Source organism: Rhincodon typus, chromosome 21 (genome assembly GCF_021869965.1).
Source record: "Rhincodon typus isolate 14 chromosome 21, sRhiTyp1.1, whole genome shotgun sequence".
Lineage (NCBI taxonomy): Eukaryota > Metazoa > Chordata > Chondrichthyes > Orectolobiformes > Rhincodontidae > Rhincodon > Rhincodon typus.
In genome coordinates, this window is record NC_063352.1 from 35,778,473 (window position 1) to 35,798,993 (window position 20,521).

Genomic DNA, 20,521 nt, shown 5'->3' on the forward strand with positions numbered 1-20,521 from the left:
TCCCACATTAGATGCTGATAAAGAAGGAATTCTCTCCTAAATGATTATTGCTTCAAAAATACTCAAGAAGCTCAACATCATCCAGGCACACTATGCACTACTGTAAGCATTCCCACCCTCCAGCACTGATGAACTGTACAACATACAAGATACACATAGAACATAGAACATTACAGTGCAGTACAGGCCCTTCGGCCCTCGATGTTGCGCCGACCTGTGAAACCAATCTGAAGCCCATCTAACCTAAACTATTCCATTATCATCCATATGTTTATCCAATGACCATTTAAATGCCCTTAAAGTTGGCGAGTCTACTATTTTTGCAGGCAGGGCATTCCACGCCCTTACTAATCTCTGAGTAAAGAACCTACCTCTGACATCTGTCCTATATCTATCACCCCTCAATTTAAAGCTATGTCCCCTCGTGCTAGCCATCACCATCCGAGGAAAAAGGCTCCCACTGTCCACCCTATCTAATCCTCTGATCATCTTGTATGTCTCTATCAAGTCACCTCTTAACCTTCTTCTCTCTAACGAAAACAACCTCAAGACCCTCAGCCTTTCCTCATAAGACCTTCCCTCCATACCAGGCAACATCCTGGTAAATTTCCTCTGCACCCTTTCCAATGCTTCCACATCCTTCCTATAATGCGGTGACCAGAACTGTATGCAATACTCCAAGTGCGGCTGCACCAGAGTTTTGTACAGCTGCAACATGACCTCATGGCTCCGAAACTCAATCCCTCTACCAATAAAACCTAACATACTGTACGCCTTCTTAACAACGCTGTCAACCTGGGTGGCAACTTTCAGTGATCTATGCACATGGACACCGAGATCTTTCTGCTCATCCACACTACCAAGAATCTTACCATTAGCCCAGTACTCCATATTCCTGTTACTCCTTCCAAAGTGAATCACCTCACACTTTTCCACATTAAACTCCATTTGCCACCTCTCAGCCCAGCTCTGCAGCTTATCTATGTCCCTCTGTAACCTGCAACATCCTTCCGCACTATCCACAACTCCACCGACTTTGGTGTCATCCGCAAATTTACTAACCCATCCTTCTACGCCCTCATCCAGGTCATTTATAAAAATGACAAACAGCAGTGGCCCCAAAACAGATCCTTGAGGTACACCACTAGTAACTGAACTCCAGGATGAACATTTCTCATCAACCACCACCCTCTGTCTTCTTACAGCTAGCCAATTTCTGATCCAAACCGCTAAATCACCCTCAATCCCATGCCTCCGTATTTTCTGCAATAGCCTACCATGGGGAACCTTATCAAATGCTTTACTGAAATCCAAATACACCACATCAACCGCTTTACCCTCATCCACCTGTTTGGTCACCTTCTCGAAGAACTCAATAAGGTTTGTGAGGCACGACCTGCCCTTCACAAAACCGTGTTGACTATCCCTAATCAACTTATTCCTTTCCAGATGATTATAAATCCTATCTCTTATAATCCTTTCCAACACTTTACCCACAACCGAAGTAAGGCTCACTGGTCTATAATTACCAGGGTTGTCTCTACTCCCCTTCTTGAACAAGGGGACAACATTTGCTAGTCTCCAGTCTTCTGGCACTATTCCTGAAGACAATGACGACATAAAGATCAAAGCCAAAGGCTCTGCAATCTCCTCTCTAGCTTCCCAGAGAATCCTAGGATAAATCCCATCCGGCCCAGGGGAATTATCTATTTTCACACCTTCCAGAATTGCTAACACCTCCTCCTTATGAACCTCAATCCCGTCTAGTCTAATAGACTGTATCTCAGTATTCTCCTCGACTACATTGTCTTTTTCCTGCAACAATTCACCAAGCTACAACACCTCCAAGCCTTTACCACCAAGACAAACAAATACATATCACCACCGGAAAGTTCCACTGAAAGCCACACAAAATTCTAAGCAAAATCCTAGAAATGCTCTCTTAACAGTATTGATGATGTATCTGCACCAATGGACTGCAGCAGTTTGAGAAAGTTACATCAAGAGCAGTTAGGGATGCACAAAAACCCAAAGAACTTTATTGTTTTTTCTTGAAAATATTGAACAATAATCTTTCTTCATCCACCATCCTAAGAACTTCTTCATTGCTCACGTTCTGTCCAATCAAACTATTTCATCCTTCGGTGGAACCTTTCACAACTTTATAAATTTTAGATCTCTGCTTTCTCATTGTCTATGTTTCAGCCCTATACAACAATGCTCCAAATCACAATTTTGATAATTCTTTTCTTCAGATTTCTACTCATCCCTATACTGAGCTATTCTTTAGGCCTGGAAAATTGCCTTCAGGATTTCCTCATAAATAACATCTACAGGCATCTTAGCACAGTTGGCTGGAGACTTGGTTAGCACTGCAGAATGAAGCCAAGTGTGGTTCCAGTCCTGTTTTTGCTGAGGTCATCATGAAGGTCCCACTTTCTTAACCTCTCCCCTCTGGTTAAACCATCACCAGTTGTCTCTCTCCATTGAAACAGTGGGTCTATGGCTACTTTATATAATCACTTCTTCAAAAGTATTGCAATAAACGTCTTCTATGTAACCTATGTAACATTTTTTAAAAAACGTGGGCTTAAAGATGCAACAATGAAAATGGATTTTATAAGACAGTTTCAGGAGAGATTTTTATCTGTAACTTAAATAAACTAAATTATTACAACAGTGTCAAATAGCAAGCGCTGCACGGGCAGGTTACACTGTGGTCACGTGACCAGGAGCTACCAACCAATCAAAAGATAGTCACCGCCCTTTTCCACAGCGGCCTATCGAAACTTACCTTTCAACCGAATTGACCAATCATAATACAGATTTGCAGCCATCCAATGGACATGCACATTGGGATCTGGCACAATCCGGTCTGAGCCGGCCCGCTCCCGCCTGGGCGGAACCGGATCCGGGGCTGGGGGCGGAAATGTCGCGGGAAAGGCCTGATGACTAGGCCCGAAGAACCGAGAGACGCAGCGACGGATAGCGGCTCAACATTCGTCCTCACTGGGTTAAAGGGGTTGTGCTGGATACTCGGAGTATGAGCCGGACAGGGAAGAGATCGTATTTCAACTATGGTGAGTATGCGGCTGCTTTCAGCCTCGTTCTGTCTCTTGTACCCTGCTTACTCCACTGGACTTGATATTGCCAGAAGAAACGCCAAGGCTGCTCTCCTTTTGTGGGCCTTCTATGGAAACGTCTTCCTTCTCTGTAGCAAGCCGCTCTGCAATATGGGGCTAGCTCCCTTCCTTTTTCCAAGGCAGTGGCAACCAATTATCATGTTTTTCATCAAGGAAATGCGGTGGGGAGGCATTGTTATCATACCTTCCATACATCAAGTAGAATGAGTTCTTCTGCTGACATCCTTCGGGAAGGTGTTGTGGTATTTGTTGTGCCACTGTCCACAGATTTGATTGGATGCTGAAAACATTAGGAAGGGAAGAGGGCGTTCAACTCCTTAAATCTGTTCTGTAATCAGGTAATGGTTGCTACTTTTATTATCACTCTTGGTTGCTAATGTGTCAGTGCCCTGCCTAACAATTAAAAAGGTTCTCCCATGATCCTGCTCACTTCTCAATTCACTGTAGCATTCCTGAGGGTAGCCTTTAGAACAGTATTGCCCAAACGTTTATTTGCTGAGACTCCATTTTGAGGCTTGAGAACTGAAAGCAGGGATACACCGATCAGAACCAAAAGTTCCATGGTAGTCATCGCTGCCTTTAATGTGTTATTCTATTCAGATCCTTTCTTTGGGAAGTCCTGCCTTAGAATAATACATTGCTCAAGATTGTGGTACTCTGCAAAAAGTTAACATAATATGCTATGGAACCAGCTGACATTGCTCCTGTGACTTGTACATAGGCACAGATGCATTTCAGGAATCTGTTTTATTATCAAATAACAAGATGGATTTGCTAGAAAACAATTGTTTCATCCAAAGGCTGCTATAATGGATAATAATCTGGTTTTAAGTCTTAAATGGAAGATGTTATAGATTGCAAAAAGTGAAGTGATTTCTCTGACTAGATTCTGTAAAATGTATATGTAGCTTGAAAATGGAGCAGAAGCACTGCATATGTCCATAAAATGATTTGATTTGTCCCTAATCTGTCACATTTGCCAGAGTAGTCGATCAGCATTTTATGCAAAAATGTATGTCATCATCTCCTGAACCCACTTATGCTTTTTTTGCACACGAGATCAGCTAGTCCACTGATTATGGCTGATATCATAATAAAGCACTCTGTTGTCCCCACTTACCAAAGGGAATATAGTATTCTGGGAGGCGGCCAAAACTTATTTTAAAGAAATGTTCTGGAGGAAAATACTTGAGGTATTCTTTCCCAACTGAGCCATTTTAAAACTAAATGTAGACTGTGCTGACCAAGAATCTTGCCCTTTTGTGTGCAGAATGATATCAGCTTCCGATATCAGCCTGTCTAGCTCCCTTTTTGCAACAAACCTGCATCATTACACAATCTGGCAGCCAATACAAAGGTCGATAATCCTTTTGGAAGGAAATAATTCTGGCATCTAATCTAGTTCCTTTGCTCATAACTTTTGTCATAAACCCACATGGGGAAAGTGTGCTGACATTAAGCCCAACTACATTCGGTAGTCACAAACTTAAAGATTTAATCAACTAACTCAACAGCCCCAACTTTCCTGTCTGAACTTGGGTTAACAGAGCCCTGACCCAGTTTCTGTATTTGACAAGAACCACTTTAATCAATTTTAATCACAGGCAAGTAAAAACATGAATCGACACAACCCTACTAACTGAAAGTCTAACCTCTTAAGCATGTGTGCACAGAAACATACAAGCATGGATATGATGGGTGGAGAAAGAAAATTGGAGAAACATGGTTCAATAGCACCAGTCTGTGGACTTCAGGGGTGTACCTTTTGTTTCTTCCAGGTTGTTGTAATCTGGCCTCCTTACGTGTGCAGTTCCTTTAGTTCTTTGAAGAGACTGAATGGCTAACAACTAATTATTCAGTTTCTCAAGTCACTGGAGCAAATGGTGGGAGAGAATAGCTAGGTGTCTTTTAGTTCTTGGTTACTTCATTTTCAAGGGAGAGTGTGATGCTGTCTTACAGTCTGGAGACCTTTTGCCTCGAGCTATCAACCTGTTCAGACCTTTGGAGCATTGGACAGTATGTGTGAGCAATAGAGACAGAAGGTATAGGTCTCCTGTGTGCTATGGTGATGTCCCTGCCTCCTGGGTCAGGAGGCTTGGGTTCAAGTCCTACCTCCAGAGGTGTGTAATAACATCTCTGAACAGCTTGATAGCCAGTCAGTTGCTGGTATGCTGATGACTTCAGGCTTCCACAACTGGAACCTAAGTGGGGGAAAAAAAAATCAACAATCTGCCACTGGGCAAAGCTTGCTCTGAAAACTCTGGCCTGTCATTTGCAACTGCTTTTTTTCCCCTAAGATCAGCGCAAGGTCAATAACGCATCTTTGCTTCACCTTGTGTGCCTGTTCAACTCACTTCTGTAACTAGGTGGATCAGTTTCCTATCACTTTATGTTCTACGTCCCAACTTCTGCATGGAAATAGTTTTCTCATTTTCTGTTTAATATTTTGCTGTTTTGAAAACAAAGACCTCTGGTGGCTGATCCAGTTGCGAGAGGGGAAAAAGAGACTTTTTTTCATTCTCAAATCTCAGTAAAATGTCATCTCGTTCTCCCTAATCTGCATGTATTTCAAATAAAAAAAAATTCATAAAACCATAAGGAGTAGGCCATTTAGTTGTTTGAGATCGTGAATGATCTCAACTTTGAAACCATTTTCCTGCGCCACTCCTGTATACCTTGATGTTTTTAATATGTAGAAATCTATAAATCTGTCTTGAATGTACTCAACTGAGCCGCCACTGCCCCCTGGATCAGAGAATTTTGAAGATTCACCACCTTCTGACTGAAAAATTCCTCTTCGTTTCAGTCCTAAATAACTTGCACTCCATTTATTCATAGAGTGTGGGCTTCCACTCGCTGAGCCAGAATTTATTTGCTATCCCCATTAGACTACAAGATGGTTCTAGTGAACTGCCTCCTTGAACTGCTGCAGCCGTTTTGTGTAGGTACACCCAAAGATCACCCCCAGGCAGGGGAAAGATTTATGCTGTGTCTACTCTGTAGAATTTTGCTTGCTTGCATGAGGTTGTCTCATTCATTTAAACTTCAGAATAAAGACCCTGTCTATTTGATCATTCCACATTGGCAGAATCCCTTCGACCTAGCAATTAGTAAAGTGAATGTTTGTTGCATTCTCTTCGCGGAAAGTATATATTTCCTTGGGTAAGGAGATCAAAACTGCACATGCTACTCCTGATGTGGTCTATAGAATCATAGACTCCCTGCTGTGCAGATAGAGGCCATTCGGCTCATCAAGAACGTTAGAGCATTCAATAACTCTTACTTAAAACTTCTGGTACTTCAAGATAATCCAGAAATGCAAAGCTAACCTGCAATATTTACTTTCTGTAAAGCTAACTGTTTGTTTTAAACCACTCTCCCGTCTTCCTCACCTCTTGAATCATTGTTTGATACCATGATCTTTGTTACCAGCACCAAGACCATTGATTAAATGTTGCTGTTGTGACCCTCCTTCTGCAAGCCTACTATTGAAAGTTGCCCCCCCCCGCCCTAGTCCTGAACTTGCATCTTTCTGTAGCTGGTCTCCTAATTAGCCTTGTGCCTCATTTGAAATTAGCTTATCTATGAGACTCTCATCCTGTTACCTGGATCCTATTGCCACTAATCCACTTACCACCTCACAGCAGCACTCCACCCACCCCTCAAATCATGTCCACAATCTTTAACAATTGACCATACCATCCTCCTTTCATTAGCTTTCTACTGTTAACAAACTGGCTTGGACTACAATCAACTGGTCCTATTCTTATCTGTTTTCTATAATTGTAGCCATAGTAGGATTTCTAGTGGTTTTACCTGCTTCCTTTCAGTTGTCTCTGGTGTTTCCTATGGATCTAGCCTTTGTCCCCTCCTGTTTATCATCTATAGTATGCACCTTGGTGACATCGTGTGAAAGATGTGTTAGGTTTCACATTTAGGTAATTGTCCGGGCTCTAGTTTGTCATCATGTCTTTGGACTTCCCTGCTGTTAAATGTTCAGGCTGCTATCGAACTTGTAATGCTGGATGTGCAGACGTTTCTTCCAGTTAAGTATTGGGGAGACAAGCCATTGTTTTTTGTCCTGTTCTCTAGCAACCCTCCCATCCTAAGTTCAGCAATTGCCTGGAAAAACCAGGTAGGTATGGTAGTTCCCTTCCCTAAAGGATGTTAGTGAACTAGATGAGTGTTTCAGGCAATCAACACTGGTTTCATGGTCGTCGTTAGATGCTTAATTCCAGATTTTTATTGAATTCAAATTCCAGCAACTGCCATGGTGGGATTTAAATCCTGGTCCCAAGACTATTGTAGCTCATCTGGTGTAACCAGTTTATATCTTTTGAAAAAGTCAGATGTATAAGTAACAATCCTGGTTGGTGTCCTGCATTCTACATTTTAAATGTAAGGTCTTCCAAAACTCTAATTTGTGTTCTGTTGCCTTATCACCCATGCACTTTGATTCATATTGGTTCCTGCTCAAACCATGTCTTGATTTTAAAATTGATTTTTGTTTCCATGGCCTTTTGTGTCTCAAACATGCACACGTGCACATCTGCAATGTCTTCTAGCACTACAACCTTCATGAGATATGTGCTTATCTAATCCTAGCCTCTACGGGATCGTTCCAGGCCTAACCTTACCACCCAGTTTCCTTTATACCTTCAATATCAACTTGTGCCTCTTCCATGTTCAATCACCAAGTAAATACTATGCCAATGAACCATACCATAACAATGTCAAGTGTGGAAATGCTGAGGGACAAAAGAAAATACTCATTCACAAATTTTGATAACAGAAAATGCTGTTCTACCACACTTTTTTTAGAAAGGAAGTTGATCTGATGCCATTAAAGTATCACAGAAACATAAGAAATTGAGTAGGCCATTTGGCCTATTGAGCCCATTCTGCCATTCAGTATAAATGTTGATCCTCTTTCAGTGCCATACTCTCTCGCTCTCTCCATACCTCTTGACCCCTTTAGCTTCTATAACTCTATCTACTGCTTTCTTAAATACACTCAGTTACTTCATGTCCACAGTCTTCTATGGTAGATAATTCCACCAATTTGCTGCCATCTAAGTGAAGATATTTCTTATCATCTCGGCCCTAAATGGCCTATTATGTATCCTGAGACACTGGATGCTGGAAATCTGAAACCGACGCAATGCTGGCGTAACCGAGCAGGTCTAGTAGTATCTGTAGACAGAGAAACAGTTAACGTTTTGACTGCTCTTCAGAACTGTTCTGAGGACATGGGTTTGAATCCCATTGTGAAATAGTGAAATCTGAAATAGCCATAGAGCTGTACAGCATGGGAACAGACCCTTCAGTCCAACTTGTCCATGCCGACCAGATATCCTAAATAAATCTAATCCCATTTGGCCAAATCCCCCTCAACCCATCCAGATGCCTTTTAAATGTTGTGATTTTACCAGCCTGCACCACTTCCGCTCGCAGCTCATTGCATACACTCACCACCCTCTGTGAAAATGTTGTCCTTTAGGTCCCTTTTAAATCTTTCCCCTCTCACCTTAAACCTTGAGTTAAAAGTGAGTCTAATGGTGATCATGTGACCATCTGGTTCCTTTTCAAGAAGGAAATCTGCCATCCTTACTTGCTATGACCTATAGGTAATTCCAGACTCTCAACAATGTGGTTGGCTCTTAACTGCTCCCCAGAACAATTAGGGATGGCAACAATTGCCAGGGGTGTACATGTCCCATGAAGTAATTTTTACAGAACTTCCTTTTAACACTGCAGGTTCCCACCCACCACTACCAAGGTAGTATCTCTTTCATTCGTCCCCTCCCATACTGTATATCAACAGCACATTGTGATGTACACTTCACATTATGTCCACCAACACTTGCCTGCAGCACTCGGTTGGTAACATTTTCCTGAGCAGAGCTACTTCCATTATGACTCTCAACAATGCCTGAGAGTTTGCAACCAAGTCCCTGAACTTCTGAAAAGGTTGTCCAAATATGGCATTTTTCATGTGCTTATAGGCAGTCTTCATCCAATCTCCTGGTAAACTGTGTAAAGAACTTCAGCAAATTGACAAGACATGATCTTTGCCTGAAACCATGTTCTGTGCCCCTAATAATGCCTTACTTTTCAATGTGATGACATAGGGTTAGGGTAGTCCCTTATTAAGGATGAGATTGCAGAGTACTTGGAAGTGCATGGTAAAATAGGGCTGAATCGGCACAGCTTCATCATGGGGAGGTCGTGCTGTCAAATGTATTAAAATTCTAAAGAGCTAATGAGCATATCGGACAAAGGAGAGCCAGTGGAAGTAGTCTATTTGGATTTCTAGAAGGCCTTTTGATAAAGAGCTGCTCGGGAGGCTGATAAATACGGTAAGAGCCCATGGTGTTAGGAGCCAGGTACTAGTCTGGGTAGAGGATTGGCTACCTGGCGGAAAGCAGAGAGCAAGGATAAAGGTCTTTTTCAGGATGGCAGCCAGTGACTAGTGAAATTCTGCAGGGGTCAGTGTTGGGACTACAACTGTTCCAGTTATGCATTAATGATCTGGACGAAGGAACTGAAGGCATTGTTGCTAATTTTGCAGATGATACAAAAATAGATGGAGGGACCAAATAATGTTGAGGAGGTGGGGAGGCTACTGTAGGACTTGGACAGGCTAGGATAGTGGGCATTACAGTAATAGATGGAATATAATGTAGGAAAGTAGAAGGTTATGTGCTTTGGTAGAAGAGTTGAGGCATAGACTATTTTCTGAATGGGGAAGCGCTTTGGAAATCTGAAGCAGAAGGGACTTGAGAGAATCCTGAACTAGAACTCCTAAGGTTAACATGCAGGTTCAGTTGGTAGTTAGGAAGGCAACTGCAACGGTAGTATTCATTTCAAGAGGACTAGAATACAAGAGCAGCAAGCTACTACTAAGACTTTAACGCGCTGGTCAGACTGCATTTGGAATAGTGAGAGCAGTTTGGGTCCTGTATCAAAGGAGGATGTGCTGGTGTTGGGGTCCAGAGGAAGTTTACAAGAATGATCCTGGGAAAAAGGATTTATCATTTGAGTTGTAGTTGAGGATTCTGGATCTGTACTTGATCGAATTCAGAAGGTTGAAGGGGGATCTCGTTGAAACTTACAGGATACTGAGAGGCCCGGATAGATGTTTCTACTTGTAGGAGAGACCAGGACCCAAGGGCACGGTCTCAGTGAAGTGTTGACTCTTCTCAACTGAGATGAAGAATTTCTTCAGCCAGAGTGGTGATTCTGTGGGACTCATTGCCGCAGAAAGCTGTAGAGGCTAGTTGTTGAGTGTATTTAAAACAGGTCCTGTATTAGTAAGGAATCAAGGGTTATAAGAGGAAGGCAGTAGAATGGGGTTGAGAAACATATTAGCCACAGTCGAATGCTGAGCAGAGACAATGGGCCAAATGGCCTAATTCTGCTCCTAGTCTTATGGTCTCTAACTTGTAACTTAACTGTTCAGTTTTCTGTCTATGTCTTTGAATTATTTGCCTTTTCCCAACTTATTTTAAATGAATTTTCTTAACTTTTCAGCCTAATCCATGATTTTATACCTCTTATCATTTTCCTGTCACAGAGAAGTTTTTAGTCTTGGAAAAATGGAACCTGTTTTACAAATGTGACTTTCCTAGCTATTATCAAACCATACTATTTTGAATATGTTCTCATTTTCACTAGATCCCTAAAACAGGTTTGAAGGTTGTTCCTACTTCAAAAAGAAGGCTGTAGTTTCCTCGCACCTCTTGTAATTTAAGTTTTGCCCTTCCTCCTTCCCAATTGATAGGGATCTCTCCTCCCATGTTTCAAACTGTTTTCTGGTTTAATTAATGGTAAACCTAATGGAAAATGAGTTTTGATTTGCCTTACCAACTCTGATAATACGATCAGATTGTGTCGATTAATGTGGAGATCGTTTTTTTTTAACTGCAGTGCATCAACTACAGGTAGTTATGATTTCAATGTTGTGCAGGAGTATACAATTTGTACTGACTGCTTCTATGTCGTTACTTTTGAATGTTGACCTAGATTCACATACTTGACAATTATTCATTCTGTGACTTTGTGGCCGATTGCTCCTATCTCACCACGATTTATAGTTTTGTTCTTACAGCTATCATCTGAGCATAATCAGCTGCTTGCTTGCCTGATTCACTAGCTGTTGGAACTGGACCTTTATCTGGTTTCTGTTTTGTCTCTATTGGTGTGTTCCATGCACAAATAAATTAAGAACTCAGGCCTGCCTTTTTATAAAAGCAAAATACTGTGGATGCAAGGAATCTGAAATAATCTGAAACTATCCTGAAGAAGAGTAATACTGGACTGAAAAGGTTAACTCTGTTTCTCTCAGCACAGATGCTGCCAGACCTGCTGAGTTTCTCCAGCATTTTGTTTCTGGCCTGCCTTTTGGTTTAGTTCTAAGCATTTGCTAAAGGTGGAATTAGACTGTACTTGAAGTAAACTGGTTGGGTGTTTGTTTCAAGGTATTTTAGGGTGGTTTCACTTGTGTTTTCACATCTTTTATTTCAGTTTACTGTGGTGGGGTGCAGAGTGGCAATTTGTTTGTGATTCCTTTCTAAAAGAGGCAGATAATCCCATGTTGATATGCCTGACCAAGAAGTGTCATTGTAGGGCTCAAGCAGTTCAAAGAACTAGTTTTTAAATGCCATGCAACCATACTACCAACTACAGTAACAGTCTGAACTGGACATAATTGAAAAAAATTTTGCAAAACTGTATTCAATATTAACTCCACCATTTCTACTGACTCTGGAATAAAGCAGCCATGTATTGCTGCAATTTGTGGTCTTTGGAAAGATTGCCTTCATTGAGGCAGTTTCTTAAATGCTCAACTGAACTTTTGATCACTAGAATTACTGTGGTGTGGTGAAATGAAATGCATTGCAGCTATAACTGCGCATCAATAGCTGTTCAGTAGAGAAACCCGTGAAGAAAAGGGCCTATGTTTTTATATGTCGCCAAATAAATGTTAATTATGTTTTTAACCCAGATTCAGTTAGTGGCAAAACTGTTAGAGGATCAAGCTGTCTAAAAGTGAAAGAAAAATGAGTCTGGAGTTTTGAGCTTTAAATGTTTAATTTCTGCCTGTGGTAAACAAAAGCATGAAAAAAGTAACAATACTGAAATCTCTTACTTCAGATACTACAAAAGGCTTTAAAAACAGTGTAGAGTCATGAACTTTGTGACCACAGCAGATGTTAGTAAAATGTAACTGCCATGAATGTTAATGTTTTTGCTGTTTTAATTCCTTTACTGTGATCAATTTGTTTAAGGCTTAAACTGAGTTCCAGTGTAACGTACATCATAACCTGAAGACTCGGAAGAACCTGCATTGAGCCAGTGTGATGGCATAGTGGTAATGTTACTGGTCTAATCATCCAGAAGCCTGGGCTAATAATCTGGAGACTTCAAATTATACTGCAGTGGGTGTGTTTAAATTCAATTAATTTAAAATAAATCCAGAATAAAAACCTAGTCTCCAGAATCTGGAATGGTAATGGTGATCGTGAAACTACCAGGTTGTCATAAAAATCCATCCAGTAATGTTCCTTGAAGTAAATCTGGCATAAGTGGCTACTGATGCAGAGCAATGCAATTCACTCTTAACTGCCCTCTAAATCGCACCTGCGTTCAAGAAGGCAGCACTATAATTTTGCGTAAGTTAATTTAGGATGGGCAATAAATCCTGGCCTTGCCTGTGACCACGTCCTGTGAATTAACCTTTTAAAATTTTCTTCAGCAATGTAAGCAAGCCTGTGTATTACTTTAGTAATGAGAATACTCAAATATGCAACAAGAATATTTAGAATAAGGAGTTCCAAAGTACAATGAGCGTGCCTTGATTTTTAAAATTCTCCTTTTCAATTCCTTCCACAGCTTTACCCCTCCCGAACTCCCATCTCTTCAAAATATTTGCAGTCGTCTGGTTCTGGTCTTTAAGCGTTGCTGATTTTGATCAATCCACCATTGGTTGCCAAGACATAGTTATCTAGGCTTTAAGTGCTGAGATAGCCTCCCTACACTTTTCTACCTCTATATAGCACTTTTCTTTATGATACTCCTTAAAGTCTACCTCTTTGACCAGGCTTTTGGTCATCTGATTTAATCTCTTTTGTGGATTGATGTCAGATGATTTTATAATCCTTTTGTGAAGTGCCTTGGGATGGTTTATTATTTTGGTATGATGTAGATGTTGTCATTGAGCAAATGTTTCACTTTCTCATGAAAGTAATGAATCACAATAACTTGCATCCCAAGTCCTGCTGGAAGGGAAAGCATTATTGTCTGGCTCAATTTATTTGTAACTTTCATCTTGTAAATTAGAATATCCTTAAAAATTAGACATCTCAAATGTTCTTTTTGATATTGCTTGAAAATTCCACTGTTACGCTTAGTCGGGTAACTGCTTGCAAATACTTTCCTAATCAGCCTGTTCAATAATGTTCTTCCACTTCTGGAGCAAGTGGGGCCTGAACCTGGGTCCCCTAACTCAAAGATATGGACACTACCACTGCGCCACAAGTCTATGGAATTGCAAGCTACACCTGGTTCAGCTTCCAGTTGCCTAAGCCATTGTGTTTTGAAGAGTGCCATTTGATGTTTTGGTGACCTTTTGATTCCTTCAAATTTGACTCTTTGTAGATTTCTGCCTCTGTTTCTGAAGATGTTACACTTTTTGCATTGGTGACTGTAGGCAGTTTTTTTGGGTGTTGCAGGGAGCAGTATTACAAGTGAATCCAAACGATATTAATGCATCCACGATGTGTGCAATCCTGACACATTAATGTTTCTCTAGATATCCTTGCTGCACCCAACTAAATTTTTAGCTCTGCTCCCCAGGCTTGGATCACTTATCTACAAAAGTTACATTGGGCCAAATAGGCTGTTTTGGTGATTATCAGTCCATGCCAATATTTAAGTTCCAACTGGGCCTGAACCCACTGTTCCTAATAGAAAATCTATCTTTGTAACCCTCTCTTCCCCAACTCGTGTGCTTGTCTAGTGTTCATAGTGTCAACCTCTATACAAGCAAGTTCTCATTCTCACTTCTTGGATGAAGAAGTTTCTTCTGAATTTATGATTACTATTAGATTTCTGAGATAGTTATGTTTAACTATGCTGTTCCCCACCAGAACAAATGTTGTTGTCATGCTCGTAATACCTTTCTTAATTTTAATGATTCCCATCTGGTCACCCTCTTTATTGTTTAACCAGCCCACTGCTCCTTTTCTGACGCATTTCCTCTTTTTCTGATACCATCCTTGTAAATGTTTTTGAATCTTAAATGCCTGTATCCTTTATATATAATCTAGTGACTAGAATTGCAGTCAATAGTTGAAATGCCAAGCGTTCATACAGGTTTAGCATAACTTTGCTATTCTATTCAACCCACTAGAAATAAAGTGCTCGTGCTAGGTTTGCTTTAATGGCCTTGCTAACCTGTGACTTTTTTTTAATGACTAGTTTATTTGTATTTCAAGATCCATTTTACCGTCACCACATGTAGACTTGCATCTTCCAAATTATAAGTGGCCTCTGTTACTAAGATGTGTTTATGGATTAGGAGGAACTGGAATATGAACTACTTGGACATTTCTGGATTGAAGAGGCTTCAATATATGATTTCTTGGAAATGCAAAGTTAAGGCCAAAGAGAACAATGACTACCTACTGTTGACTATTAACTAGATGCTTCAAAGCTCTAACTTTTCTTCAGCTGAGATTTATTCTGCATTACTAAATCAAATAGTGAATCTAGCCCTGTCTACGTAGATCGGAAAGAAGTCTTGCTCACATTGTAGTATCCCACTGCTTTTATCATTTATAACCAGAAGCCCTCCTAATTATTAAGGAGTTAAAGAGAAAGGAATGCTGCATATTTCATTTCTCACATCTTAAGCGATAAGATGGTTTGGCGACTGTGCCCATTTAATGTTGTGAATCTTGTTTGTTTTTAAATTTTTAATTCACAATAGGATGTGGGTATCACTGGCTGCACCAAGATTTATTGCTCATTCCTAGTTGCCATTCAGAAGGCTGTAATTGAGCTGTTGCCTTGAACCACTGTAGTCCATATGGTGTAGGTACACCAACAATACTGTTGAGGAGGGTGTTCCAGGATCTTGGCCTAATGACAGTGTAGAAATGGCACAATATATTTCCAAGTCAGGATGAGTGTCTTGGAGTGGAACTTGCAGTTGGTTATGTTTGTATGTGTCTGCTGCCCTTGTCCTGCTAGATGGGAAGTGGTTGTGGCTTGGAAGATGCTATCTGAAGAGCATTGGTCAACTTTTGTTCCTGACCATTGGTGGTGGAGGGAGTGGATGTTTGTGGATGTGGTGCCAGTCAAGCAGGCTGAAATGCCCTGGTTGTTGTCACGCTGCTTGTGTTATTTGAGATGCACTCATTGGGGAAGTGGGGAGTATTCCATCACACTCCTGACTTTCACCTTGTAGGTGAAGTGACTCTGGGGAATCAGCAGGTGAGTTACTTGTTCAAGATTCCTAGCTTTTGACCTGCTCTTGTAGCCACTCTGTTTTATATGGTGAATTCAGTTCAGTTTCTGGTCAACAATGACTCTCCATGTTGATAGTGGGGGATTCAATGATGACACCATGGGATGGTTAGATTCTCTCCTCTTGGAGATGGTCATTGCCCGGCACTTTTGTGGCGCAAATGTTACTTGGCACTTTTCAGACCAAGCCTGGATATTGTTGTGGTCTTGCTACTCTTGGATATGGACTGCTTCAGTATCTGAGGAATCGTAAATGGTGCTGAACACTGCAGTCATCAAAAATTGTCCCTTGTGTTATAGAGGGAAGGTCACTTAATAAAGCAGTTGAAGATGGTTGGGCCTAGAAATCCACCCTGAGGAGATTTTTATCTGAACCCACGTGGATTCCAAATTGGTATAATGCTGTCCCTTTTATTTAGCTGCAGCTATCATCCATACACACTTGATACTTTACAATTTTTAAATGTTACAACCTGCCCTGTTTGCTTTTCCGTAGTCTACTGCTACAACCATGTTTCAATCTATCTGTCTGGTACCTACTAGCACATGATTTCAGTCTGTTCCTTTATGTAATACAGACCTCTTTTATTCATTCTTAAAGTTTCCTCCCATCTTTAATTATCCCTTTAGCCTCATGTTTTACAACTTTTTGTTCTCCTAGAGCTATATTGCTGCTACTTGTCCAAATCCTGAAAGGATTTAAGCTTTGCTGGGATTTGGAGAATAAATTTCGAGTTGCAAAAGTTGTTAACTGCATTGCAAGCATGATCACTTCTAATGCCAAGCAGCATTCCTAAATCCATTTGGCTTTTGATATAATGTTCCTCATTTGAATAGAAAAGAAATGTCGACATGTTTGTTTTAGTGAAATTGGTGGAATTCATTTTGTAAACATGTGGCACAGCTAATAAAATTCAAAATACAAATAAATGCTGATGCTTACTTCTGTTTTGACTAATCAAAAGGTATGAGTCAATCTAATTTGGAGCTCAGTAAAGCAAAGTTTTTGCCCCACTGCACTTCAACCTTTGCCTCTCAATAGTGTCAATTTGGGACATCGTGATGAGTTTGTTTGTTTTTCTATTTATCTCTTCAGCTGTTGCATTAAATTTGAATGAGACTGCAAGATGAAGGAAAAGCAAATTAAAGGATATGGGAGCATTGTGGGTAAATGAATTAGAATGCACGTTGTGCGAAGATTAGCCATTGCATCCTGTTTGAGGCTGATGTGTTTCTGTACTGTAACATTATGTATTTCTTGGAAAATGAGGCAATTTTTGCTTTGGGACCATGCCCAGTCAGAGCTACATTGTCTCGAAGTCTATTGTTTCATCATGTGATCCTGCAGTTGGCTTGCAGAAGCTGATGTTCACTCCATGAGGCTACTCAGGAGTCCACTGTTAGATAATTACTTATGACCCAAGGATTTACAGAAAGCAGTCGTGCTTGACAAATCTACTGGAATTTCTCAAGGTTGTGACTGCTAGTATTGATAAAGGGGAGCCTGTGGACTTTCAGAAGGCTTTTGATAAAGTGCCACATAAGATGTTAGCGTGTAAAATTAAAGCCCATGAGATTGGGGACAGTGTACTAACATGATTGGGAATTGATTGTCAGTCAGGAAACAATAGGAATAAATGGGTCTTTTTCCAAGTGGCAGTTAGTGACTGCTGGATACTGCAGGAACCAGTGCTTGGAGCCCACCTGTTCACAATATCAATAGTTAAGGGACCCAAATGTAATATCTTCAAGTTTGTAGATGAGATGAAACTGGGAAAGAACTGAGGAAAATGCAGAGATGCTTTTGTAATTTGGGTAAATTGGGCAAACGCAGATAAAGTATAATGTAGATAAATGATATCAAATTGGTATCAAAAACAGGAAAGCAGATTATTTGAATGCCAGTAAATTGGGAAAGGGGAGGTGTAGCAAAACCTGGATGCGCTTGTACATCAGCTGTAGAAAGTAAGCATGCAAGTGGTCAAGAAGACAAATGGAATGTTGACCTTCATAGTGAAAGGATTTAGAGTACAAAGAGCAGTGTTGTCTTCCTGTAATTGTACAGGGCCTTGTTGTGACTATGCATGGTGTACTGTGCAGTTTGGTTTCCTTTATGAAGAAAAAAAATTCTGGCTACGGAGGGCGTGCAGTAAAGGTTTACCAGACAGATTTTTGGACTGACACACAAAGACACTCTGGACTGTTTGGGATTTATTCACTGGGGACCTCAAACTTCTAGTTCTAAAAAGATTAGACTTGTTAAACACAAGAAAGATGTTGCTGATGTCGAGGGAATCCAGAGCCAGGAGTCAGCCCAAGGATACAGGGAAGGACATTTAGGACTGAGATGAGAACGTTCTTCACCCGGAATGTGCTGAACCTGTGGAATTCTCTGCTGTAAAAAGCTGTTGAGGCTATAACTGAGCCTCTTCAAGAGGGAGTTAGATTATAATTCTTGGGGCTAAAGGAATCCGTTTGAGGAGAAAGCTGGAGCAGGGTTCTGAACTGCATGGTCAATCATGACCATATTGGTTGGTCAGGCTTGAAGGGCTGAGTGGCCTACTCCCCCTTCTTTTCTACCTTTCTAGGTAATGGACAGGGATTTTTTTCCCTTTGCCACTTATTTGCAGGTACCTTAAGGTTTTAGAGTTGTGTTCTTTCTGGAAACTTTGTTTGTGGGAGTGGAGTGCATTGGATCAGAAAGTAACGAATATTGTTTTGTTTTTAAATCTCTACTGCCTGTTTCGATTATTTTTGTATGCATTTATGTCAAGACAAACAAAACTGCGTGTACCTTGCTTTGGGAGTTGATGACACCTTTTCATCAAGTTTGAATATGTTGTGCCTGGTTGCATGAAATTTGCTTAAACCTAATGGTCATGGACATTGATTACAGCTAGTAGCCTGTTTTGAATGTGATTAATTGCTATAAACATCAAATCAAGAAACTAATATGCAACCCTCAGCATATCAAGAAACCTCAAACTGCATGAGAGATTTTTGAAGATGGTGCAATGTAGAAAGGTGGCAGGGTTTTGTGAGAAGGAGTAGCTGGTTGGGACAAGGGAGGCATCAACTGCACTTTAAAATTCAAATTATGTTTGCAAAGCACTTCTTGGAATGTAGAAATCTGCATGTGGTTTTGATTTTTGAAGTAGGGAACCTTTCATTAAAGTTCGTATCCAGCTTCTGGTGTCACTGATCCCTTGTGCTGCTTTTCCCTGCGCTGATCTGTACCCCTCTTTTCCCATCTTGTTACAGTTTACCCTTGTCTCCTTTTTTTTCTGTAGGCCCATTCTTGACTGGTTTGGCCAGGCTCTCCTCTTTTGCACTCCACATTTATCATGCTTGGCAGCTGATCTCACTCATTATCAGTGATCACTCAACAATAAGACACCATGTGAAAATAAAGTATTAGATATTAGGTTGTATTATGCTTGAAATTGAGGGGAATCAGAAAGCATTACTCTTGTCCCAGTGTAATAGTGAACATGTAATTCAGTTTCCATGCCTTATAGTCCCTTGCAGGAGATCTAGTAGTGTTATATTACCCATAATTCATTGTTTTATTTTACACAGTGAATTAACAAAATGCTTTAAAAGACTGATTTTGTTTGTCCTATAGCAAATGAACAAAGAACATAGAACACGTCAGGCCCTTCAGCCCATGATGTTGTGCCGAACTTTTACCCAATCCTAAGGTCTATCTAACCTCCACCCCTACCTTGTACTATCATCCATATACCTACCTAATAGCTGCTTAAATGCCCCTAATGAGGCAGACTCCACTACTCTCTCCGGCAATGCATTTCATGCCCCTACCACTCTGAGTAAAGAACCTATCTCTGTCTCCCCTGTATCTACCTCTACTCGCTTTAAAACTATGCCCCCTCGTAATAGCTACCTCCACCCTAGGAAAAAGTCTCTGGCTGTCCACTCTATCTGTACCTCTGATTTTGCACACCTCTATCAAGTCACCTCTCATTCTTTGTTCTAAGAGAAAAGCCCTAGTGCTCTCAACCTTTCCTCGTAAGACCTTCCCTCCATTCCAGGCAACATCCCGGTAAATCTCCTCTGCGCCTTTTCCAACGCTTTCACATCTTTCCTGTAATGAGGTGACCAGAACTGGACACAATACTCCAGGTGTGGCCAAACCAGGCTTTTGTATAGCTGGAGCATAACTTCACGGCTCTTGAACTCAATCCCTCTATTAATGAAAGCTAACACACCATACGCCGCCTTAACAACTCTATCCACCTGGGTGGCAGCTTTCAGGGAACTGTGGACATGAACCCCAAGATCCCTCTGCTGCTCCACACTGCCAAGAATCTTTCCGTTAACCCTGTATTCTGCTTTCAAGTTTGTCCTTTCAAAATGAATCACCTCCCAATTTTCAAGGTTAAACTCCATCTGCCACTTCTCAGCCCAGCTCTGCATCCTATCAATATCCCTTTGTAACCTAGAACAGCCCTCCGCACTGTCCACAACGCGACCCACCTTCTTCGTATCGTCCGCGAAAATGAACTGCATGGTTATCAAGTGGCAGATGACACGTCCCCTCTGTGCACTATGATTGCTAGAATGTCGAAACAGTCCGACTGTAGTTCAGTATGGTGTGGGTTCGTGGTTGTGTGGTGTGTTGTCAAATGACAGGCCTTCACCTTTCAATGTGAAGAAATCTGAGGTGCTTAACAGAGACTAGGGTTATTTGAGAGAATTTCTGAAAGTAACGAGAGTTTGGCAAAGTTACTATAGCGTATGGGATACTAGAATTTATAAAGAGAATTCAAAAGGCAGGATGATATGTTAAACCTATATAGAATCAGTATTCTGGCCCATCTGGATAT

General features: G+C 40.9%; 1 protein-coding gene across 2 annotated transcripts in view; it reads left to right on the plus strand.

The window, feature by feature from the left end:
• The first annotated feature begins 2,866 nt into the window (after positions 1–2,866).
• xpo6 (exportin 6) overlaps positions 2,867–20,521 on the plus strand; it is a 109,058-nt gene continuing 91,403 nt past the window's right edge. For both annotated transcript variants that reach the window (XM_020528600.2, XM_048609561.1), the window contains exon 1: positions 2,867–3,080. In XM_020528600.2, coding sequence (XP_020384189.2) covers positions 3,078–3,080 — 3 coding nt within the window. In that variant the 5' untranslated portion in view covers positions 2,867–3,077. The remainder of the gene's footprint in view (positions 3,081–20,521) is intronic.